The sequence below is a fragment of the Pollachius pollachius genome (genome assembly GCF_949987615.1).
Source record: "Pollachius pollachius genome assembly, chromosome: 3".
NCBI lineage: Eukaryota > Metazoa > Chordata > Actinopteri > Gadiformes > Gadidae > Pollachius > Pollachius pollachius.
In genome coordinates this window covers 13,230,358-13,256,623 of record NC_136936.1, presented here as the reverse complement: position 1 = coordinate 13,256,623, position 26,266 = coordinate 13,230,358, and the positions used below count along the sequence as shown (strand labels likewise).

Genomic DNA, 26,266 nt, shown 5'->3' with positions numbered 1-26,266 from the left:
ACAAAACATAGCAACTGTGAGCTTCTCGACATTACAGGTGAAATCTGCTTTAAGTGAATTATTTTCAAAGATTGGTCAAAATAAATAAACGTCTGTTTCAAACACATTTACACAAAATGCTCCTGAATCATCATGCAACCACGACTGATCTCACTACAGTACATGTCTACACACAAACCAGCAAAGCCCTTGCTAGCACAATACCACATTAACTGAATGACCCAAGAAACAGTATTATCGCAGAGTTATCACAGTGAATATATATATATATATATATATATATATATATATATATATATATATATATATATATATATATATATACATAGTCTCTGCAAGGTGAAAAAAAGACTGGTATTCTCAGTGGTTTGGTGGTAGAGAGTAGAAGCCTAGCTCCAGACACTGTGGATGCTGAGGTCTGCTGAATTAAATCATCCACTGGTCCTGGTCCTGATCAGCCCCCTCCATATCCACCTTGAACCAGACACAGAAATACATTCAGGCAAATGAGAGGCACGAGACCCAACAATGCAGACGAGCTTAAGGCCACTATAGAATCAACCTGGGCTTCCATAACACCTCAGCAGGGCCAAAGTCTGCATTAGAAAGGGCCAAGCAAAACAGGAGCTTGGAGCTAAATGTGATCAAGCTGTCCGTAGCGTATACAGTCGACAGTGGCAAGCTCAAGAGGAACAGGAATGTGTTCAAACCCTCAGTACCAGATAAGGGGTTGACAAATTAACTTGTAAATAAGCAGACTACATAAAGAGAGGTGTCGGGCAGAAACCAAGAACAAATGACAAATAAGCAAGCGTGGTCATTGGGGCGGGATGAGTGAATAGCATTGTTGTCCAGTTTTTACGGTGCGCTGGGAATAAAAGCTCCTCATGTTAATGGTCATCTGTCCTTGTCCCTTTACAAGCTAGTCGATTATTTCCAAATTCCAACACTACCGGTGGCTGCTCGGATCTGATTCAAGTCCCTCGTATTTGCCGGCCTACTAAATACAGGACATTTCCTGTATTTCTGGATGCTTGATACTCCCTCACTATGAGGGGTCCCAAACTACCACCCAGCAAAATCATGTTTGTTGAGGTCTTGGCTCCACAGTGGTGGAATGAGCTTCTCACTGTTAGGGTAAGAACAGCAGAAACCCTTCCCATATTCTGAAGATTGAAAATGCACCTGTTCATGCTGCATCTTGGTCCATGATTTTTATAACTGATGTTTCTTTAAAGGTCCCATGGCATGAAAATTTAACTTTTGAGGTTTTCCAACATTAATATGAGTTTCCCTAGCCTGCCTATGGTCCCCCAGTAGCTAGAAATGGTGTTAGGTGTTAAACGAGCGCTAGTTATCCTGCTCTGCCTTTGAAAAAACAAAGCTCAGATGCGCCGATTTGGAATTTTTACCCGTATGTCGTCATACGGGGACATGTTAATGGACTGCTCGACTATGAACAAAAAAAATCATAATCACGATTATTTTGGTCAATATTGAAATCACGATTATTCAAACGATTATTTTTGAGTTTGAAAACATGATGTATTTATACAGCATGTCTCTCTCAAAAACACTTTGTAACTGAGAACTTTGACACAAAATGTTCAAATCTTAAATAATAGTTAATAAATTGATTGTTAATTTTGTTACCGTTTGACGCTAAAATCGAAATTAATCGCCCAGCCCTACATGTTACCTTCCCTTCTCTGCTTTGCCTAATGAGCTACGACCGTGTGAGCGCCACGTGTGTGTGTGAAAACACACACTGTATCTCAAGTGTTGTACACTTCTTTGTTATTTTGCTAACCGTTCTGCTGTTGGTGTTATGGCACATAACACGTCGGGTTCTCTGACGTCTCTTGTATTTCCACAACGAGACACTGCCGCGAGGCACCACCGCTGCCGAGACACCACCGATGCAGGGTGGTGGTGCCTCGGCGCTGCACGATGCCCGCTGCTGAGGCAGTAGTGCGCCAGGATCATGGACCCAAAGGCTGTGTGCGCCTCGCCATTGTGATACATCCACTGTAAACAGAGCGCATGGTACCGTAGCCGTAAGCTGCTCAGGGCCACACCCCCACCCTCCTTCTTGACCTGCCTCTCTCCTCTCTCCTCCTCATTTGCATTAAAGCTACAGACACCGAAACGGTGCGTTTGGGGAAAGCTCAATGTGCAACCGCCTCATAGTGGCTGTAATTCTGCTCCACGGCTGAATTTCGGGAACGTCTTCAAATACTGTGTTAGGGGCCCACTAATATCTATATTAAAGCATCCATAAAGTAGCATGCCATGGGACCTTTAATGTAGCCTTTGAGGCAGTTTTCTTATCTTCATGGATGAATGCACTTATATCCATAGGTTCAATACACTTAAATCCCTTTGGAAGAAAGTGTCACCCAAGAAAATGAAATGCAACGTAATGTATGTATCTACATAAAACCTTTTTCAAGACATGATGAATAAATCATTATATCTGACCTCATTTATCTCGCCATCATCTGGAGATTCATTGTAGTCATTCATCTCATCCATGTCCTGCATGTCTTCCTCATCTTCCGAATCTTCTTCACTGTCCTCCTCATCCTCATCGTCTTCCTCCTCCTCTTCATCAAAGGTTGGCTGTAAACATAGGGTGTGCACACAAGCACAACAACGCAGGTAGGTTTAATAATTAAATATACTAGCATCTTTATATACAAACCCCACAAATAATGCTGGACATGTGTAAAAGCATTTCATTCAAAAGGATATAATACTTTTACGCATGTCCAAAATAATCAGAACTTTATATACTAATGATATATACTAGTGAGGAAGTGCAATTGCAAATAAAGTTTTAGCAGGGGGCCAAATGTGGCATGCTGAAGTATTGACACTGTGGAAACACATCAGGCGAATTTAGATCCTCTTTTGTAAAAGCGTTGGAACTGACTGAATAAATACCTCAAAAATTAGTTTCCCAATGGGCATCAGGTTATTATCCTTCTCGGCAATGCTCTGTAGCTAAGGAAAAGAGTGGAGCATTCATTACAAAATTATTGGTTTAACAAGTTAGAGCATGTGTAGCTAGCAATACAAATGTGGATACTGGTGGTGTTATACAATATAGGATACTATAATTGTACTAATTGTACATATGGACGTCTGAAGACGAGTATGTTTTGGAGATGTGTTGGACTGTGTTTAAACAAATAAAGCATAAAGATAGGTTGATAGTGTGTACCCATGTCTGGTGCTGCTGTTCCTGTTGATGCAGTTCAGTCTCATCCACACACGGACGGTCAAGGTTGAACCACAGGGACTCCGTTATCCGAGGGAAGAGAGACGGAAAGAGAGTAGACATCTCTGTCGTTCAACTGAGGGGACAAACAAGGGGACACCGACGAGTTTTAATGAAGCCTAGATCCTATTTAAATCAAACACTTTTGAGCACATTTCAATTAGGTCATTGTAATGTTTAGAGACATTGGAAAACAAATAAAAACATCTGAATGCATAGTATCATCTAGCCCAGCGAGCTCCTGTCAGGTCTCACAGAACGTTACAAACAACTGTATTGCGTCTCAAAAACACTGGGGCGCTTCATATCAATGATATCTCTAATGTCATTTCTCTTCGTAAAAGATGAACTGCAAAGACAGACTTTTAAGACACGTAAAGCGCCTTCAAATATGCATTTTATTTTTTTCTTAAAAAAAACAGCTTCAAGCAGTACCTCCGATAGTACTCAAAGGATTCAGCATTTGAACAGCAAAATTCCGGAAACAAGTGATCATGTGTAAAAGCTCCCCGTGTACTGCAGCTGCTCTAACTTTGGTTCCGCTTTCATCTGCTGTGCAACGTTGTAAACTCGAGGCGATAGCATTCTACAATCATTATAATCATACATTATCACATTATCAATAAAAACGTAGATTGGGAACGATAAGACAGAGACAGGAGGTCAAATAATTCCTTCCACCTTTTCTCCATAGCTTTACAAAGCACAAATATTTAGAATTGATATAACATGATACATATCTTGATAAAGCATGACAAGATACAATGAAGGAGACGAAACACAGACGAAAACTTTCTCCGCTCCCAGTCCCGTAAAGATAAAACATGATATATCATCTTATTTCTACATTCAGCAGCAAAGCCAGTGTGTACATGCTCATATGTACACGCTAACGAGGCGCAATTTAAAACCTATTTGTAAGATAATTGCGCCGTAAAAAAAAACTTTTAGAGAAAATACTCTTTGACCTCTGAGTCAGCAACAATTAACTGCTTATTGGTTGCACAACAACCCATGAGCACCTTTGAATGAAGGTGCAATTTTCGAAAAAGAAAAACACATCCAAGACAACCATGAATAAAAATGTAATGTATTTTTGTAATTGTTGTCATGTACATTATTGTATCCTCAATCTCATAGATATTACTTCATGTATTTGTGTTTATCAGTACACTCTTATTTATAAATTCCTGTTAGGTCATGTTGCCTTATTACACACCATATACTTATTGCAGGTGTGTGTGTGTGTGTGTGTGTGTGTGTGTGTGAGTGTGTGTGTGTGTGTGTGTGTGTGTGTGTGTGTGAGAGAGAGAGAGAGAGAGAGAGAGAGAAATTGTATATCTGTGTGTGTGTGTCTGTGCTCATAAGCTATAGAGACTAAACGCAAGAGGGATAGGACCTTGAGATAAGATATACACCTTTAACTACAACATAATAAAAACACCATCCCACACAAGGTCTCTCCTTCTGTGTGTGTGTGTGTGTGTGTGTCTCAATCTCTCTCTCTCTCTCTCTCTCTCTCTCTCTCTCTCTCTCTCTCTCTCTCTCTCTCTCTCTCTTCACTCTTTCTCTCTCCCCCCTTTCATTCCAGCTCACATGGCATACAGACTTTGGACTTATATTTGGACAGATATATAGTCAATCTTTGCCATTATTCACATTTCAACTCTATCACATGATACATCAGACCAAATTCTCTAGGTTAGAAATAAAAGTATTTCAGTTAAACATTATTTTTTGGTCAATAGAAAGCCAGCCTTTTTTTTGAAGGTAAAGTGAATCCTTTATTTTCTTCCTTTTAAATATTTATTTCCTTATTTTCTTTCTTCTTCATTGTTCTAGAATGGGTGAGAACATGGATGATTACTCACAGAATTTGCCATATTTCGGCATTATGACCAAAGACAAGTTAACCCAGCTTCTTCAAAAATCCTATAATCTTGTTCAGATAAGGTAAAACCGCAAAGAACTTCCTGATGCAGCAAGCCTAGGCTATATATTATCAAAAGTATGATTCAAGCAATGTGTTTTTCCAACCAAATATCGTGGTTGTGTTTTGTGTCTACTTATGGTGGGTGAGTGTGTATGATTAAAAGAAAAAAAACGGAAACCAGTAAACAGGAATTGCACTTAAAAACACAATTTATGTTCATGATTGGGAATTATGCCCCAAAAAAATTAAGTTGCGGCACGAATACATACAAGGTCAATAAAAAGACGCGAATAGAGGCAAATTTCCGTCGGAATTTGTCAGCGAATTTCGCTTGATGCTTTGTCGTGACAGCCTCAGCATTCACTCCCTGACGTCCCTGACGTCTAGGTTCTCCGACGTCTTTGTTACTTCCACAAGTCAATAGTCGCAATGACGAATATCTCGACCATTTGTGAGAATGAATTTGCGGAAAGAAACGTTGTGTGGTGTGAACACACAGTAAGGTGAATTGTCTTGAAGTTAATTTTGTGTTTTTCTGCATGTGGGAAATTAGGTCGAGATTCACTTTTTGTAAAGAGCACTTCATTCTCACCTTGGATTTAATCACAACAGTGATATAATATTTTTCATCTCCCTCTCTTGAAGCCATGTGGGGACGTTTGGTTTTGTTGCTAGCCCTAACAGGCGGCACTCTTTCACTGGACAAACTGAACATGTGCATGGATGCCAAACACCACAAAACTCAGCCTGGAGTTGAGGGACAACTTTACAAGCAGGTAACATCGAAAACTCGATGTTATTCCAGAAAATTTACAATCTCCAAATGCAAATAGAAATAATATGAATTAGTATAGCTATTTTAATTGTTTTAACTGTGTTGGATTTCATTGTGTTTTGCTATGCTACATTACGCTCTGTTATGTTTTGTTATGCTATCCTAATTTTGTTGTGTTGAATCACATTAAACATTATCCAGCTTTCCATTTCATCCCCTTCAGTGTTCTCCTTGGAATGACAACGCATGTTGCACAGCAAACACCAGCGCAGAGGCTCATGATGATAACTCCTACCTTTACAACTTTAACTGGAACCACTGTGGCATCATGTCTGACAAATGCAAGCAACACTTCGTCCAGGACACCTGCTTCTACGAGTGCTCTCCGCATCTGGGACCATGGATACAGAAGGTAAGTCTAGAAATGGTGGCTTTGTGCATTGCTGTATTTCTTGTTTGTAGCACTAGATGGCAGCAAATGAATGGTCCTGCGGTACAACAAACAGGAAAAAGGCTTTTCATATAACCTTTGTGCATGATCCTTACATGTTTTCTTATTAATGTGGCTGCAAAACAAGCAACGCTATTTTATCATCTATATATATATATATATATATATATATATATATATACACATATATATATATATATATATATATATATACACATATATATATATATACATATACATATATATATACATATACATATATATATATATATATATATATATATATATATATATATATATATATATATATATATATATATATATATATATAATTTACTACTGTTTATTAGGGATCAACACCAAACCAATAGCATAAAGTCAGTGCAGTGCGCGTCCAAGTAACGCTTTCTTATTAATTTTTCTGATATTATTTATTATTAATATTCCTGATATTATTATTTATTATGGAGGGTGAAGGCAAAACAAAATCAACCACTCCAAACATGACCGCGAACGAAACATACGGAAACCGGAAATAACCTTGTCTCAAAGTGCATGACCACCTCCTTTGATAGAGTGGCGAAGTCACGCCTTTTCCGGTAGAGCCCATTGGACCTATGAGATCGAATAAATATGAATGGGTTTCAATGGAGAGAAAGTAATTATTTTCTGGTCCCAGTCTTTATATGCCCCGGATTACACATTTGTTGTTTGTTGATTTGAATGATAATTTTTCATGCAAAGAAAACTAAACATTTTCGTGAAGAAGTTTGATAATGTTTTTCCAAGGGAAGGATAAAAGCATCAAAAGAGGTGAAAACCATTATGAGTTGGGGCATGTGGAGAGTTTCAGATATGCCGATGGGAAGATTGTCGGTCTTGTCCACGCCAGTCGCAGGGAGCGTGGCGGCACATACGAGACATGTAGTCTTTCTCATTGTGTTTTGGCTACAGCCTTTAACTGTACAATCGCACAATAAACGGTCAAACTCTTGACACGAAAAAATATCATTTAAATCCACAAACAACATATGTGTAATCCGGGGCATATAAAGACTGGGACCAGAAGATAATTACTTTGTCTCCATTGAGAACCATTCACATATTTTTCGATCTCATAGGTCCCATAGGCTCTACCGGAAAAGGCGTGACTTCGCCGCTCTATAGGCCTACCTTTAAGGTGACCACCTTGGCCACCGGGGACGCTAGAACTCGGGTCATGTTAAAATATCAGCCATCACCAATTTGGATACTTTGTATATGGGCCTTATTTGACATGCTGAATGTTTTTGCTGAAGATTTTTGTTTCTCATAAATCATATAACCTGAATGACATACTATTTGGGACACATGCTCCTCCTCCATGTGCATGAACATGATGTATGTGTGGATGGATTTTTTTAAAAGTTAAAAGTGACTGAGTTATACAGAGCTAAACAAATATGCCAACATTATTCAAGCAATTACAACTCCGCTTGTAAGTGGACCAGGGACTTGAAAATGAACGTAGTTGCATAATAAGCTCGCAATAAAATTAGCATGTTAGCTTCTCATGGAAAATTGTGGAAAAACTAGTTGGCTCATGCAACTGAACACATTTTTTTCAGAAAAATGCCATTATGATTTTCGACATATGTTTTAATTGTATGTATAAATTACATACACCGCCTTTAGAATAAACATTTAAATAGACATCTAGAATAAATATCCAGGCTAGAGGTCATATAAATACATTATAGTCACTGTACATAGAGAATAGATGACTGTAACCCAGCCAGCAAGGATTCACTTAGTGCCCCCATCAATAGCCCACCGCCCTAGGCTATTTTAATTTGTGTTCAATGAACACAATGTCATTGAACATGTGTTCTCGACTTCACAGTTTCAGTCATTCCTTTTTATTTAGGCTGTTTGGGGTTACATTTATATCATACAAACATTCAAATGTATGTTTTTCATATTTCTTGATCAATGCAAAATGCTCAGTATGCTTGTCTTCACTGTACAGTTCACCACGTTGATGTTGACATGGGCAGACAGAATCAAATGTTGACCTGATTCGACCATGGGGAAGCCCTTAGGATGGGCGAGGGTTCATTACAATAAATCACTTGCTTGTGGCTGTTGTAGGTGGAGCAGTCCTGGCGTAAGGAGCGCATCCTTGATGTGCCCTTGTGTAAGGAAGACTGCCACACCTGGTGGGACGACTGTAAGAATGACCTTACCTGCAAGACCGACTGGCACCGTGGATGGGACTGGAAATCTGGTAAGAATAATCAATTCTGTCTGTCTGTTTGTCTGTCTGTCTGTCTGTCTGTCACACACACACACACACACACACACGCACGCACACACACACAAACACACACAGAGGGGTTACTATATATCGGAGAACAGGCAATGCCATATGTTGGATAATGTGTACTTTTTGCGTCTTCAAACCAATGTTCTACTCAGTGATATTGAAACTTATTTTAGACCCTCTATGCATCACTACTTAGTGGTGTTGTGTAATGGAAATTCTAGCATGATGTACTATAATATTACTTTTAATTAATGGTTGCATATTGACCTAATTAAAAGAAGGTGATTGCTTGCTGTATTTGCAGTGGAGTCAAAATAGCAGATGGAAAATCATGATTTGTTTCAGGCCATGCTACTTTTATTGCCTCACCTAATGGGCACTCAATAATCTTACTTTATCCAACCACATTGAGGAGGTTGGTTTACCAAGTATCATACTCAAAAGTACTACTTATATGCTGGTTGACCTTTTCCCTCCATTGCAGTTCTTTCACAGGCCGTTTCTCCTCCCTCCATTCCTCTCTCGGTTTAACGCTTCACCTCCACCCACAGGAATCAACCAGTGCCCACAGAACGCACACTGCAAAAAGTGGACAGAAGTTTACCCCACAGCTAAGTCCATGTGTGAGCAGATCTGGTCCAAGTCATACCTCTACACTGAACTCACCAAGGAGTCTGGCAAATGCATGCAACTGTGGTTCACTGGGACCAACCCAAACAAAAAGGTGGCTGATTACTACTTAAACAAGGGCTGCGGCACACAGCACAACTTGTTCCTTGTGACACTTCTTCTGCTGTCTGTCACTTCACTGAATGGGTGGTTTTGAATACAATCGACAAAGAGAGTTGTCATGCTACCTGCCTCAACATGGTCTATGTCTCTTTGTTTGTCTCTCCAATGGTACAACAAATATTTGTGTCCGCTGATGTGCGGGACTGTAAATTACAGAAATGTTATTTTCTGTATCGTGCTTCCAGTGACATGTAGGTGTGATCCTAACGTGGGATCCAATTGAAGCAATTCAATGACTCATGTGAAATGGGTACCATGAATTTCCATATTTTATATTTAGCTATCAAATCTAAAAGGTCTATAGTGATTAGAGACAAGCTCAATATGTAACTTGTTATTGCCTGCTGCTACTTTGTCCTATACTCAAACTACTCAAATATGCTTACAAAGTAATTGCTCTTCCATCCTTGCTCAAACAACCATAATAATGAATACATAAAAATGAATACCCTCTGATTATTTAACAGATATTTTAATTTATAGTTTGTTAATTTTAATTTTGAACAATTATGTGTATGTATTAACAATAAGAAGGGTGTGTTTCTGGTGGAATCATTTTGCTGTTGTTCTGGTGCAGCTCAATTTTTAAGAAGATTCATACCTCGTCAGGTGTCTCACTGAAGATATCAATAAACGAAAAAAGCAAAAAAAATAATGTTTTCCATTACGTCAGTGAGGAAAGGGCAACACATGGGCTTCTGGGATGGGGAAGCTGTCCAGCAAGTTCTGACCAGGGATCAACCTAGGAACCACTTTTTGAAATATGTAGCTGTCGAAGGAATTAAAATATATAAGTGCTGCTGTCGGGTCAAGGATGAAATGGCAGTTTATTTCTATATTGGGCTTGAGTTGATCACAGATCACAGCATCCCACGGCGGGCCACTCTGGGACAACCGCCGCTTAGATGGCTCCACTGCTCCGTAATTATGGGGTTCTGTATGTGTGTGTGTGTGTCAGTCTGTGTGTGTGTGTGCGTGTGTGCGTGCGTGTGTGTATGTGTGTGTCATGTGTGCTTGTGTGTGTGGCATGGGATGCAACAGCCATAAAGTGCAAGAGAGAGAGAGACAGTGAGAGGAATAAGAAACAGACGGCGGAGGAAGAGATGGTAATGACGTGTGTCAATGTTTATTCTTTGTAAGTTGCATCGGAAATTGCGCTGAAAAGGCCCTGATTTTGTTTTGATTGGGTTCATTTGGGACCTTGTCACAAATATGATTTGAAAGAAAAAACAATTAACTTATTTAAAAGTTGCACTAAAAAAATTGAGGGCAACATATAGCACATGGACAATATGTCGAAACATGTCAAGTTAACATGTGGTGTTTCATTCACTTAATTATGCTGCAATATCCATGATACACACAGCTTGATTCCATAGCCAGAAATAGCAAGAGGATGACTACAGTCCCTCTGGCTATAAATAACCAGCTTCTATGAGGTCATACATACACACGCGCGCGCATGAAATTATATGGTTAGAATTTAGAAATATAAAAGGATGGAAATACAATAGATATTTAATTTACTCTGAAGTAGAATGTAAAACCTATTTCACTTCTTTCAAGTGGTATAAACATTAAAGGTAGAAAATGTGCAGTGTGTCAACCATATACATTCTGATACAATATTAAGTCAAAATCTGTGTCACGAAATAGTTTACACAAACATAATTATCATAGTAAGCCTACTATTTATTATTGTAGGCCTAGTCAAGCCTAATACTGTATGTAGAACTTTACTGTAATTTTGGTTGTCGATTAGTACTAAAACAATTTAAGATCCCTACTAAACTGAAAGTTCAGCATAGGTTGCGCCAATACAACCTTTAAACTGTATTTTTGCACCCATTGCATTTTATAGAGTGACTACGGGGCAGAGATTGCTTGTCTGTGTCAGGGAAGTATGGTATTTGTTGGCAACTCTTCCTTCTGTCAGCCAACAGACCGGGGAGGAAGCAGTCGAAGCATGTTCTCGTCCCTCCTTTGATAGACCAAACCGCCCTCCCTCTCTCCCACTCTCCCCACTCTCCGGCTATCCCTTTCCAGCGTGGATTATACATACGCTACTTTCCTTGCGACTAGGAAGCGCGAGAGGCTGCGAGCCTTTCAGGAATTGAACCCCAGGAAGAGCGCGACAGTATCGAACTATAAGTTTAAGCACCGTCGCGGTTTCCGTTCATCTTCATAGGGAAAACTTTTCTCCCTGGTTTCGAGGGATTCTGGCACTCTGGAGGTTTGGGTAACTCTGGAAGCGACAGAGTCGAGCCGGGTTGAAGGGCTGTGGCCATGGCCGGTGGTGGGGTGTCGCCGTTGGGGCTCGCGCCGCCGATGTGGTATCACCGGGACTTGAGTCGCGCGGCAGCCGAGGAGCTGCTGGCCCGGGCGGGCAGAGATGGAAGTTTCCTGGTGCGGGATAGCGAAAGTGTCAGCGGGGCTTATGCCTTATGTGTTCTGTAAGTATCTTCAAGGTAAAGCAAAGTTGAAGGTTCCACTTTTGTGCGAGGCCTTGGTTGACATTGCTAACAAAAGTTTAAGCAGCTAGTGGGTTCTAGTTGATCGTAAACATAATAATACCTGCGAACAACAACGTCCGCTACTTCTTCGTACGTCACGTCTGGGATATCAATGTTTACAACGAAGTACTAAAACGTAATAATACATGTTCATGGTTTGGAATCTTGTCTAGGCTACTGGGTTTGTTTACTCTCAGCGAACAGCAGACTGCCCCAGTCTACCCACTGGCTTCAGCGTGGCACACACACCACAGGGTTGTGCCTGTATTTTCCTTAAATGTGGTTGTCTGTAGGGCAAATTCAGAATGGCATAATCGTAAACTGACGATCATTTCATAGAGTTCATGGTAAATTAGCGTATTGCAACAGATAGGACATTTTATGGACCTATTTCTGTCATTATTGGCCATATCCTAACCAGTGTTAATATTTATACCGAATATATATATTTTTTTTTATAAACTGTAATTTCTGTGACCCATTACGAAGACTGTATGTGTGTGTGTGTGTCTGTGTGTTGAAACGTGTTCTCTCTCTCTCGCTCTCTCGGTTCCTTGCTAAAAATTTCATGACATGGGATTATTGGATATCGAATCAACGAATCATATCCCCTCGATAGATTGTGGTACCTTATCATCTTGTTTTCATCATATTTTATCTTGTTGTTAATGTCATCAGTCCATCGTTTTAGGGGTAAAACTACAACGAGGATTACAGTGTTACCTTTCCCTGTAAGATTAGATAATAGGTTTACGGTATGTATCAATTGATCTAGTAGGGAATTATTTTCAAATTCAAAGACTATGATTGATGCCTCCACCTATGGTTGCATGGTGGTCAACTCCCAGATAAAAGGTTCTGGGTTTGGCGACGTCCCCAGCATGCTTGGTTTTACCTGCACTGTAATGAATTACACCTACTCGGTCATTAAGTACTTGTTGTGTCCATTCACTGTAGGTCACTCTTAAATTATGAATTGCCCTTCATTAGAGAATAAGATGAACCAAAACCAAAACCAAAATTCATTGTTTATACACTGTTCCTGCTTATGAGCTGACAAGTTGACTAGACAATGATGTTAACATTCTAAGCCATAATAGGTAGCTCAATTCAAATGTCAATATGAACCAAACATCAATATTTTTATGCATTTCATTCAAAGTACTATAATAATGAAATGTAAAGTGCTTGTTAACATTTGCATTCGTGCAAATACAGAAAATGAACTTTTAGAGGCAGTAATTCAAAAATTGCTTCAAGACCTAACATTGACTATTGTATCCCTATCCCTAACCCTAACCCTGTATTACAAAATAATAATTTAAAATTAATTCTTTATATTCAGATGAACTTGAGACAACAAACTACAACTTTCCACAGATTTATAGGCTTCATATTATTAATAGGCTACAAACCTATAGTTGGTGTGGATGTGAGTGTGTATATTTGCATACTGACGTGCTTCTATTTAATTTAATATAGCTTTATGCAAAATGTATACTCATCTTGCTGAGTCGGTTCATAATGTCTTTAGCGCTACTTGCCCAAATTGTAAAGTATTACCCATTTCCTTATACTGCCAAGCACACTTATACTAGCACTACTGAATAGATTCTTTAAAGCACATTTGATAAAAAGGTCAGAAAATGTACGGATGGTGAGGAAGGTTTGAGGTTCATTGTCTTAATGTTTCCATTATGTCTACATGTAGTCCGTAGACACTTGGGTTCAAGTAATAACCTGGCATGACCAGCCGGCACCGCTAGGATGTTTCTTAGAGCGTATAGTGGATGCTGTGGGGGGTCTGTGGAGTGTGTGTGGATAGTACCCTATTGAGTGTATTGTGGATTTTGGATAAATCCTAGAGTGTACCGTAGATCTCTTGCTGAAGGGAAAACTGAGATTTAGCTAGCCAGCCAGGGGACCGTATCAATTGTGCTCAGGCTTGACCAACGCTGATCAACGACAGCATGCCATCCTTGCTTCCATGCAGCAGCCGTGGTCTTGGTGGCATGCTTTCACTTTGTGTTATCCCCAACTTGTTCCATGATGTAGTTGGTTACCACCTCTTGTCCTTTTTTATTCCCTATGAAGGATATTTGATCATATATATATAGGCATATAGCATTTTGGCTTCTGCTCCATAGGGCTTTGGCAACGTTCCTGAGCGGAAACATGTGCCTTCAGGAAGTTGAGGTTAATTGAATGGTGGTTTTTGAGGATTCCAGACCCGTCAACGGCGATACCTTTTAAAGGTAGGCCTGAACCAGATAGCTTCTTGTTGAATTAGGTTTTTAAAGGTAGGCCTGTACCAGATAGGTTCTTGTTACGTTAGGATTTTAAAGGGAGGCCTTTACCAGATAGCTTCTTGTTACGTTAGGTTTTTAAACATCGGCCTGTACCAGATAGCCTCTTGTAACGTATGGTTTTTAAAGGTAGGCCTGTACCAGATAGCTTCTTGTTACCTTCTTGTTACCTTGTTTTTTTTTAACGTTGGCCTAAAGTTAAAACACCAGATAGCTTCTTGTAACGATGGTTTGATGCCCACACATTTTAAATAATGCCATCAGGACAGTAATAGTGATGGCTTTGCTACTTGCTCTTGGTTATCAGATCTCACAGCAAGAAAGAGGTTTTCCAGCAGGGGTGTATCACCAACTCAGATAGTTTCTTGGTCTGCTTAAAAGAGAAGAGGTGCATTGTTTATATGAATGGTCGGCAGGTACCTAAACAGTAAGCACTGTGTGCAGTTGCAGAAGTGATGTAACCAAAAGTGTTTATTTGCTAAGGTGGTTATTTTTGTTTTCTCTCCCATGAATAATGTATCCCAAAAGGAGATTCTGAATGCAGGTCAACCAATGATGAGAGAGAGAGAGAGAGATAGAGAGAGAGAGAGAGAGAGAGAGAGAGAGAGAGAGAGAGAGAGAGAGAGAGAGAGAGAGAGAGAGAGAGAGAGAGAAAACACGTTTCAACATGTCACCTACTATCAGCGTGTCCCAGTAGTTTTTTGGACACTCAGGTGAGGCTATGCAGTATGGTAGTTTCCTGAGGGTGGGAATTGAATGATCAAAATACTGGCATATCTGGCCACATTCCAAACTTCAGAACTTTCATACACTTTTCATACACTTTCATTGAGCACTTTGATACATCCCACTCATAGGGCAAACCATTTTAGAAATGCTGATGTCAAAAGGGTGCCTTTAATGCCTCTTTTCTGGAGCACACTCATGGCTGATTAATTTGACGAGTAGGAAATGTAGTGGAATATTTCTCTCAACACTATCTCTTCTTAGCATGGACATGGGTTGGGGTACTGGCACAGACAGACAGAGGATTGGAGGTCTTGTTATGAAGTCCTGTTATAGGTTGGCATGAGGTTTGCTGTACGCTGTATGAGCCTCCCTAGAGTGGGAGGAGTGCGGGTGTTTTGCCCACAGCTGTTGCCTGTGTTGTTGGGAGGAGAGGAGATGGTCCTGCAAACAAACTTGGGATACAGGAAGTCAGCCAAGCAGTCCTTACCTCCAACACACATTCAACACCATTGTTTACAACACACACACACACACACACACACACACACACACACACACACACACACACACACACTTACACTTACACTTACACACGCACAACCTACGAGCCTTGGGCCTTTTCCAAAGTGACTCTTTAGTCTCTTATTTTTCTCTCGACTGTATCTCCTTGGCTATTTCTGTTACAAGTTAGCTGCTTCTTACTATTTACCCCCTAAGACACAAAATAGACAATACTATTTACCCCCTAAGACACAAAGAATGAAATCTCATCAGTTCTGGTTTCCTCCTCCAAGCAGGAAACGCACACACACACACACACACACACACACACACACACACACACACACACACACACACACACACACACACACACACACACACACACACACACACACACACACACACACACACACACACACACACACACGAACACACACCCGCACACGATACTGACCATGGCGGGGTCCGTTTCTGGCCCTGCTTTTTCGTTTCCAGAGCTGAGGCCGTGGTAGTCACTATTTGACTATTCGACTATTCGTCCATCTGCTGTTCTCAGATGGATGAGATCCAAAGTATCGGATCATAATAGGCAATCTGATATGTGGACAATGTCGACGCTACTGAGGAGGTTATAAGTGTGATTTTATTAGACCAAGGATTCTGAGGTGGCTGATTCGATACGCCTGTTTCATCGCGACGCTTTGAGTGCTCACGGAGCATGAAGATTCTGCACCTGTCATGTTGGGACTTTGCCATGGGCGGGTGAATGATTTGCAAAGCATTTGGGTGGCCATCGTGACCAGAAATGCAATGTCTAATGGTGTCTTGTCATCAGGGACATTATTTGTATATTGAGAGGGACTGGAACTGAACTTTAACGTGTATTAGGTTTCATATTGTTAATTGATGGAATGTTGAGATCAGCCTCTCCTCATTATCCTTCCACCAATGTTCATTATATTTCTCTAGCACAACCCCCCAACCCCCAAACACACACCTCCAGCTGTGTGGTGTTTTTACAGTAACCATATCTAGTCCCCAATCTCTCCCCAGCTAATAGCAGAGCTACTTCGAGAGCGTTTTATGTTCATTGTTTATTATTCTATGCTTTATAATAGAGATAGACCGATATGTTTTTTTCAGGGCCGATCCCGATACCGATTATTAGTAGTCAAGGGGGCCGATAACCGATATTTGGAGCCGATAATAATTTACAGAAAAAGGGAAAAGATTGGCGTCGGAATTTTGAATAATACAAACTCCAACTCTTAACTTCATTTATGAAGTTGTTTAATAAACACAACAGCTTATCAGATTTGCAACATAACACAATTTAAACAAATAAATGGCTCACTAAAATTTTCCTGAACTGAACTGAAATATTAATCTTTTACTTATCTTTCTTTTCAGTTCAAACAAAAACAAAAAGTGCAGGGTGTTCTAATGAAGTTAACTGAAAATTTAAATAAATAAATAGTTCCCTAGTTAAACAGCCTTTATTTTTTCTCAGACAGATGGTGCTTTGCTGTCAGTTTCTGCAGCTTCTCATGTGGCTTACACACACACACACACATACACACACACACACACACACACACACACACACACACACACACACACACACACACACACACACACACACACACACACACACACACACACACACACACACACACACACTCTGATTGGCTGTTACCCGTCGTGGCTCTGCGTGTAACCAGAGCGTGTAACCAATCAGATGGTGCTGTGGGTGGGACAATGCTGGAGACAGCGTAGTGACAGCAGACAGAGAGGCGCGGCTGCATCAGAGCCAAAATAACCCAGTTTTAAATTGATCTCTTATCGGCCGTCGGATCAAAAAAAAAGGCAGATGCCGATATGCGTCAAAATGCCGAATATCGGCGCCGATAATCGGTCGATCCCTACCTTATTATGCAACAACTTAAATGCGGCCAAGGGACTCAACGATATACCGAAGTTATTCAGCTTCCTAACAACTACATCCTAAACTAAATCACACAAACACACCAACACCCACACCCACAACTACAACCACATATTACGCACAAACACGCACATGCAAATACAGGATGCAGTGGGGTTTTGCATGTGCAGTGCAGCCATCCGCTGTCACGGTTGGTCGTAATGTGCGCACTCGCGTCGCAACCATACGGAACTTGTTGTGCTCTCTGTCCCATCATCCAAGATATTAATTTCTTCAGGCTCATAGAACCACAGATCTTGTAGTACTAGATCAGTATGTCCAGAGGTACTTGGCACCTTGTGATTATGAGAGGGTTTTAGTTCTAGATATTTTCAGATTTGACCCACATATATATATATATACACACAAATCAGGCACTTTTATGTTCTCCTGTCATTTTATTTGTCTCTTTTCTTCTAATGTACCATTACAATACTAGGCAAACACGTGCCTGCTGTCATGATAGACAGTAACAGGTTGATACCTCCCCCCCACCCCCACGCATGCACACACACACACGCACGCACGCACGCACGCACACACACACACACACACACACACACACACACACACACACACACACACACACACACACACACACACACACACACACAAACTTTCCCTCACTACTAACACTAACACCACCCACACACATCATTCGATAAAGGAATTTCCATGAAGGCCCGATTGAACAATAAACTCATGTTTTTGTGTCTCCTTTGGGTTGCTCTCCAGGTTTCAGAAGCATGTCCACACATACCGGATCCTCCCAGATGAAGAGGGCTTTCTAGCTGTCCAGGTATAACACACAGATGTAACACGTACACACACACACACACAGCCAATTGCTAGATCTGTGGTCAAGCTTTTGAATGTAAGGACAATCACTTTAAACAAGGCATTTGGTAGATGCTGCAATATCACTTCTTTAGCAGTGACAGATTAATCTCCACTGATACGTCTTCCTGATTAGTCATGCGCATGGTCACGCTGTTTTGCTGATGGTTTTGGGTCTGTGGGACCCATTCACACACTGCCTCGTGAGACTGCTCTGCATCTCTGTGACCTACTCATCAGGTCACACTAGTGGTGGGTGTGGCTGTCTGTCTGTATATATGTGGGGTACATGTAAGTGCATTACAGTGTGCACAAAAAAACCAGCACGCTTTAGTAGCAGCAGGCATGTGCTGATGTTTGTAGTTCACACACACACACACACACACACACACACACACACACACACACACACACACACACACACACACACACACACACACACACACACACATATACACACACACACACACACACACACAGCTGTCTCATTGTGCTTTGTGCCCAACAGCTGTGAAGTCCCCCCCACTTCTTTTTACACACACACACACACACACACACACACTGGCCTTAATCTATCTATGAACCGCCACAAGCACCACCACCTCACCCTGCCGCCCCGGTGCAGGCGTATGTCAGAGCAGCTTGTGATGATGTCTGGGTGAAGCCACAGTCCTCCCTCAGTCACAAGCCTTTAAAGCGCCTCTGGCTCCACTTGGGCTGGATTGGCTTGCACGCCACGTACAGCCCTAAAAGCCCACTGTAGTGTTCAAGGCCTGAGGAATGTCATGGCAACTTTTATTGTTTTGTTTTCATAATCAGGATCACGATTTACTTCAATCAGGTTGGGATATTTCTATGTTATCGCTAAAGTAAAAAACAAATAAGGTTTTTTTGTTTGACTATTTTGATCTCTCATTCCATTTATTTTTTAATCTCTTTATTTCATCATTGTCTTTTCATCTCTTTTTTTACTCTCTCTCTCTTCCTTTTTTATTCTCTCTCTCTCTCTCTCTCTCTCTCTCTCTCTCTCTCTCTCTCTCTCTCTCTCTCTCTCTCTCTCTCTCTCTCTCTCAGACATCTCAGGGTGTTCAGCCGAAGCGGTTCAAGACTCTGCCAGAGTTGGTGCTGCTGTACCTCCAGCCCAGCCAAGGTCTGGTCTCCACACTGCTCTACCCAGTGGACAGAGAAGAGAGTGCACTCAGCGATGACCGGGACTATTCAGGTGCATACTACTACTCTCTCTCTGTGCAAGTATCTCTATCTCTCTTTCTCATCTCTCTTTGTGTGTGTCTGTCTCTGTTCTCTCTCTTGCTCTCTTTATCTCTCTCCAATTTCTCATGTCTCAGTGTCTCCTTCTCTCTCTCCATCTTGATCTTTCTCCCTCACTCTGTCTTTCTCCCTCACATTCACACACACACACACACACACACACACACACACACACACACACACACACACACACACACACACACACACACACACACACACACATTTACTTCCTGCGCTCTGCAATTGATCCCGAGATGTTTAATTTCCGAGTGTCCCTTTGACAGATGGGGAGGATGAGAAGCCCCCCCTCCCACCCCGCTCTGCTTCCACTTCCACCCCCACTGGACCAGAAACACCCACTGAGAGGTATCCCCACCCCATTCAAAAATGCACAAATGACATGTTTTGTACAGAGATACCTACCTGAGATGAGTTCTTGCATAGGTGCCGTTGTGTATCTGCTAGTGAAAGATTTTGTGGTAAAGAAAACATTGGTAATATGCTAAGCACAGAAGTCAGCCTGTGTAGCAACACAGGCCATGCGATGGTGGGGCCATGGTGAATGAATGATGAACGATGATTACACCTTTTACATGACCTCGTTTCACCCACACACATTGTCATTCATTTTCATCAATGTCTCTCTGTCTCTCTACCTCTCTCTCGATCCCTCGCACATTCTCTCGCTCTCGGCTGTCTCCATGCATTCACAAGTCTTCCGTTCTGCCAGAGACCCCCCTCTCTGAAAGGCAGACACCACATCCTGTTGAAAACCACATTGCACAGATAATAAAGGGCCTGTTGGAAGGGGATTTGTGTGCATGTGTATTTTTGTGTTGGCTTGGTAGATCTGCCTTCTTTATGGCATGTGTTTGGCCCACCAAACCTCTCCCTTTGGGAAGCCTTAAGTTTACAAAGATTGAATAGCATCACCACACCGGCCAGAAGCTGTTCCCTTATCAGATAGCCCTGCTGTAGGCTGATGATGTTACTCTTTTATTGAAATTGACGAAATGGCGATAATATGCTTGTGAAACTAACCGTAGCTGACAAAGCTTTTTTGCAGTTTCAGAAACCACTTGCGCCACAAACCAGGAAATACCTGGTTTAAAGTCAGTGGCGCGTTGTTCAGATGCTATTTTAAGGGCGCATGCATAATGTTGCTTGTGTACCTCGTGCATACACTTTGCTTCTCTCATCTTCCTAGCCACACATTCTTGGTAAATTATTTGGGAAAGAACAGCTGATACAGCGGTAATAAGTTGCACTTTTAAATCAATGCATCTGCCAACACCGTACAGCAAACACATATTTTCTTGACACAGACATCGTGTACATGCCCATAACTTTTAGGGTTGATGTGTATTTGATCATGAGAAAACATTGTTTTACCGCGAGTGAGTATTAAAAAGAATGAATGAATGCGGGCGCGCGTGTGTGTATGTGTAAAATAATTAATGAATGCGGGCGCGTGTGTGTGCGTCCATCTGTTTAAACACACGCAAACTAAACACGTAACGCAGAATACAGTCCATGGCAATGTATATTAACGGGGGGACACATGCATATTAGGAACACAAGTCGATAACGATAATGCATACAATACTGATAAGAAACAATGTTTATAATGCATTGCGTGTATCATTAAATAGAACCATAGTTACCGCATATCATATGTTATATTATATAACTTTTCTTTGCCGAAATTTATTTGAGGACTCAGTATTTCTGAAGTTGTGGAAGAAAACCTTATTCCATGTGTGAATTAGGCCATATTATTTGGCCATAAACTGAGCCATTTGAAGTTTGAAATTCATGTGCGTCTGTCTCATCGGAGACTGCAGACGTGCTGTCAAAATATGAACTCGTCAGATTCAAATGCGCTCATGGCTCTTAAAGGGGATGGGAGCTGGCACTCTCATTGGTTTATTGCACGTTATGCCCAAACCACACCTACGGGTAATAAGGCTACTTCAGACCAACCCTTTTTAGATTTGCTCCGGGCGCAAGAGTAATTTTTTGCGCCGGTAAATTAGCGACATCGCCATAGAACCGCCCACAAAGCTACTCGCTTCTCACTTGCGTTTCAGACCGTTAAAATAGGGCCCTGTGTGTTCCTGACTCCACAGATGCACTTTATACATGCTAAAAATAAAACACGCAAAACTCCTGCCTTCGCATGTCAATTTCTATGGCTTCCTGCAATTATTTATTTCTGCTCTGAAGGTAAATACAGTAACCAAATCCTTTAAAAAGTCCTGGAGTTGCTCCACTTTTTGGTACAACATACACCCATATATCTCTTAAGTGTAAATGTCTCCATCTTCAAAGTCTCTTGTCAGTGTGGAATTTCCTTACAACAGAAACAACTCACGACTGAGTTGTTTCTCTGATTGTTGTTTGTATTGTATCAGATTGTCAATGTCTGAGGACCTTGAGTTGCGTTCCATTCACACTTTGTCTGCCTCTGTCTCTGTATGTGTTAGCCCTCCGGCGGCTAACGGTCTTAGCACCATTTCCCATGAGTACCTGAAGGGCAGCTATGCTCTTGACCTGGAAGCAGTCAAGCAGGGGGCCTGTGCCCTGCCCCACCTCAACAAAACCCTGGTCTCCTCCTGCAAACGCCTCAACGGGTGAGCCAACGATGGAAACACCCAATGTTTACACGCAGAACAGACTTAGGGATACAACGCAGACTTAAATAGAAGAAGAGTTGGTGTTATTACTTGACCTGAGCAGGTAGAGCATTAACCAGTCAGGATATAGAAATATATATATATATATATATATATATATTTCAACAAAATATTCACACATAAAAATGTAAACTGTGTCTCTTACTTCTAACTGAGATCATTCTGAATTAATTTTCATTATTCAGTTATATAAACACACTGAACTCATTCCCGCTCCTCCTCTCACACTCACAGGGAGGTGGATAAGGTTTTGTCTGGCCTGGAGATCCTTTCCAAGGTCTTCGATCAGCAAAGTGCTTTCATGGTCTCCAAGATGATCCAACAGGTAGGCCATGTAGAATATTACTTACTTTAATTATTTCCCAAGATATTTCCAACTTCTATGTCTTCTGATACTATTTGTCTTAGAGGAAGTCAGAAACCGGTTGGTCTGAAACTTGAGTCACAAACTAGGTTTCTTTGTTTTCTGTGTGTGGGGTCACGTCTGTGTGCTATCGTGCTTTACTTCAGCTTCCCCATATGCTGGCATGACACACACACACACACACGCACACATGCCTATGGGGTAGGCCATAGGCACGCGTGTGTGAATCACGAGGCCACTGCAGGTCCTTGGAGTTTGTGTGTGTTTCTCTTGTTTTCCTCTAGGCAATAATGCCCATGTTACTTTCCTCCTAAACAGATTTCTTCTATTTTATCTGTTATCTCTTTCCTTCTCCTCATACACCATCCATCAGATGTTTGTTTATTATTTCTGTTCGCCAGTCTGTGAATCAGGGTGGAGACCAGGAGCTGGAGAACCTTGTGACCAAACTGGCCATCCTTAAAGACCTGCTGTCGTCCATAGAGAAGAAGGTACATGGCCAGATCCTGACCTTTGCCTGCACCCTCTCTCCCTTTTGCTCCCTCTCCTCTTTTTTTATTATCTCTAAGTCTCTCCAGCTCAGTCATACAGGCTCACAAACACTCAACAGTCAGATAACCCGTACTCATCCATGTAGAGGTTGTTGGTTCAAGGTCCAGGGTTTGTTTGTGACACCAAAACCTATAATCTATCAAGGAGGATAATCTAAAATAGTGGATCGTTATTCCCTGTAATCTTCCCCTTTACGAAATACCAAATCATAGTTATTATTTTCATCCCGTCCACTGGTCGACTTAAAGAGGCGGCTATAAGATGTTTAAGGCCTTCCTGCTCGCCCCTGTGTCCCCTCTGCTGTAATTCTGTCACCGGACTGTCCAAGTGGACAAGTATGGCAAGTCGAGGGGAGATGACCTTGGGAGGTCTTTGTTGTGGGGGGGGGAGGGGAATTCCATCCCTCTTATAGCCATTGAAATAACCCTGGAAAGTTCTACATGCAATATTTTTTACATTTTATGATAATTATGCAATAGTAAGTAACGGTATTGATGTCCTTGTGCAGAAAGTTTTAGAAGCTGAGAAGCTGGAAGATTGTGCAACAGTAGAGTACCAACCAATTGTTGTCCATTTCCATTACCCTAATTACCCTTAACATACCAAGCATTTGAGATCGACAAACCATTCTCAACCCTTATGAATCTCAGCCCCAGTGTGAGACCAGACCTCGCCCCCTCTTGCTCGGTGTGTGGGATGTTTAGCCCCTCAGAGGGAAGGAAATGCCCCCCCCCCCCCCCCCACACACACACACCGCTAAATGTGTCCAACTCCTCTCCGCCACTCTTCCTAGAGCACATCCAGGAAAAAGGAAATGGGGCCTTTTGTTTTCTTTACGCAATTCCAACACAGTGGTTTGTTTGGGCGGATGACGAGCTTTACGTCACTCAGGCAGAGTCTCGCGGACGTGCGGACGCAGAAAGTAGGAATCTGGCCATACAGTGGCTCACGGGCCACTGTCTCTAGCTCCCGGTGAGGATCTCTGTTCTTCCCATAACTACCATACGTCTAGAGGCCTTCTCTCTTTTCCTTCACTCCATCCTTTTCATGCACAGTGTTTGTGTATGGAGCACCCCTACTACTGCTCATACTCTAGCACCGTGTGTTACAGATTAAGATAATATAATATGAACTAGAAAATGCATTTCCTGCAGAAAATGCGGTGAGTGCTGTAGCACAAAGTGAGGTTGAAAATATTTTTTAATAAAACCACATAGATTAAGACATAAAGAAACGTTAAATGGCTTAAATCTAGTGAAGGGATTTGAACAAAAGTTCAAATGTCTAAATGGAGTAAACAATGTAAACATGCACATCAGTTAAGAAAAAGTAAATGTTTGGAAACAAATAAAGTGACAGCTGAATGAAAAGCGCAAAGCAATGCTAAAAATGCAGACATGTAAAATGAATTAAACTAAGGTATCTGAAAGGTCAAATTAATTGCCCTGCACTGCTGGTGTGTGTGTGTTTAAGAGAATAGCGAGCCGTGCGTGATTAAAAGTAGCCCAATAGAGCGGGAAAAACCGCCCAATCTTGCCACACTGCTGAACGTCCTCACGCTCCAGCGTCAACGTAAATCAATGAGACCAACTGAAAACGAAGCCGGTATGAAACTAAAACGAAAGTCACGTATGTAACTACGGTTCTATGAATTCTGGATGACCGCCAGAGGCAGTGCTTAACACTGGATGTTATCCATCGCGCATGCGCAGGTAGAGTATTTAATATCAACAAAGTCACACGTGACCGGGGATGATGTCGGGCTGCCCATCTATATAAGCCCACGTCACTCTCCAAGATGTCCCTTCAGAATCTTCTCGCAAGATTCCGAGTGACAGAGAACTCTGGCGGTCATCCAGAATTTATAGAACCGTAGTTACATACGTAACTCTCGTTCTATTTCATTCTTACTGACTGCCAGAGGCACTGCTTAACACTGGATGTCTATTACCAACGTATTCACGAGGAATCCTGTACCCACCTATTAGGAAGGGCCTGAGGGTTCCTGAAAAACAGCTGCAGCCACATACATTGACCCTGTAAAATCGGGCAAAGGTGCACGCTGAAGCCGCCTCTGTGTGGACAGCGCTTGCCCCTTCCTCGGGCCCCCGTAGCAGACAAACAGGCCATCAGACTGGCGAACACCAGCAGTTTCCTGTATGTTACATCTCAAGGCTCTCAGCGGGCAAAGTAGTTCTGCTGAACTAGCTTACTCATTTCAGTGGCGCCTGATCCAGGGGCTCAAACGGGGGCTCCACAAAGACCCTTAAAGTGGAAGCAGCTTCCTTTCCAGTAAGGAATCACAGTTCTATTTCATTCTTACTGACTGCCAGAGGCAGTGATTAACACTGGATGTTATCCATCGCGCATGCGCAGGTCGAGTATTTAAAGGTCCCATGGCATGCTGCTTTATGGATGCTTTAATATAGATATTAGTAGGCACCAAACACAGTAGTTGAAGACGTTCACGAAATTCAGCCGTGGTGCAGAATTACAGCCACTACCAGCCAGTCGCACATTGAGCTTTCCCCAAATGCGCCGTTTCTGTGTCTGTAGCTTGAATGCAAATGAGGAGGAGAGAGGCGGGTCAAGGAGGAGGGTGGGGGTGTGGCCCTGAGCAGCTTGCAGCCACGGTGTGCGCTCTGTTTACAGTGGATGTATCGCAATGGCGAGGCGCACACAGCCTTTAGCCGTGCTCTGTAAATATTCTAGAACATACGGGAGTCCTGGAGCTCTATATCTAAATAATATCAGGCACCACCGCCTCCTGCAGCGCCAAGGTGGTGGTCCCTCGGCAGCTGGAAGCGGGGCTTAAGCGGGAGACATTCGCGGCCAACAATCCCTTTCTCCTCCATGCTGTGGTTCATGTATTTCAGGGAGTCAAAGCCAAAGTTCCTTTCCCCCAAGTCATTCTCAACCATGGCTGAGGTAGACCCCACTACGAGTCTCGTTGTGGAAATACCAGAGACGAGAGTC

At 41.9% G+C, this 26,266-nt stretch overlaps 3 protein-coding genes across 4 annotated transcripts in view; 2 read left to right on the top strand and 1 right to left on the bottom strand.

The window, feature by feature from the left end:
* Positions 1–292: 292 nt before the first annotated feature.
* Positions 293–3,763, bottom strand: anapc15 (anaphase promoting complex subunit 15). The gene is made up of 5 exons (XM_079731796.1): positions 3,719–3,763; positions 3,227–3,359; positions 2,947–3,006; positions 2,482–2,622; positions 293–474 (listed from the first exon to the last, which is right to left on the bottom strand). The coding sequence occupies exons 2-5, from the start codon at positions 3,344–3,346 to the stop codon at positions 427–429; spliced, it is 369 nt and encodes a 122-aa protein (XP_079587922.1). The 5' UTR covers positions 3,347–3,359; positions 3,719–3,763; the 3' UTR covers positions 293–426.
* Positions 3,764–5,863: 2,100 nt separating this feature from the next.
* On the top strand, positions 5,864–9,573 carry folr (folate receptor; the record flags this gene model as incomplete). Its single annotated transcript, XM_079731918.1, has 4 exons — positions 5,864–5,992; positions 6,215–6,403; positions 8,573–8,708; positions 9,299–9,573. 4 exons carry the CDS (start codon positions 5,864–5,866, stop codon positions 9,571–9,573), a joined length of 729 nt encoding a protein of 242 aa, XP_079588044.1.
* A 1,961-nt stretch (positions 9,574–11,534) lies between these two features.
* inppl1a (inositol polyphosphate phosphatase-like 1a) overlaps positions 11,535–26,266 on the top strand; it is a 29,186-nt gene continuing 14,454 nt past the window's right edge. For both annotated transcript variants that reach the window (XM_079733211.1, XM_079733210.1), the window contains exons 1-7: positions 11,535–11,992; positions 18,308–18,371; positions 19,484–19,631; positions 19,963–20,044; positions 22,165–22,311; positions 22,609–22,699; positions 23,140–23,229. In XM_079733211.1, the coding sequence (XP_079589337.1) occupies positions 11,826–11,992; positions 18,308–18,371; positions 19,484–19,631; positions 19,963–20,044; positions 22,165–22,311; positions 22,609–22,699; positions 23,140–23,229 (789 nt within the window). In that variant the 5' untranslated portion in view covers positions 11,535–11,825. The remainder of the gene's footprint in view (positions 11,993–18,307; positions 18,372–19,483; positions 19,632–19,962; positions 20,045–22,164; positions 22,312–22,608; positions 22,700–23,139; positions 23,230–26,266) is intronic.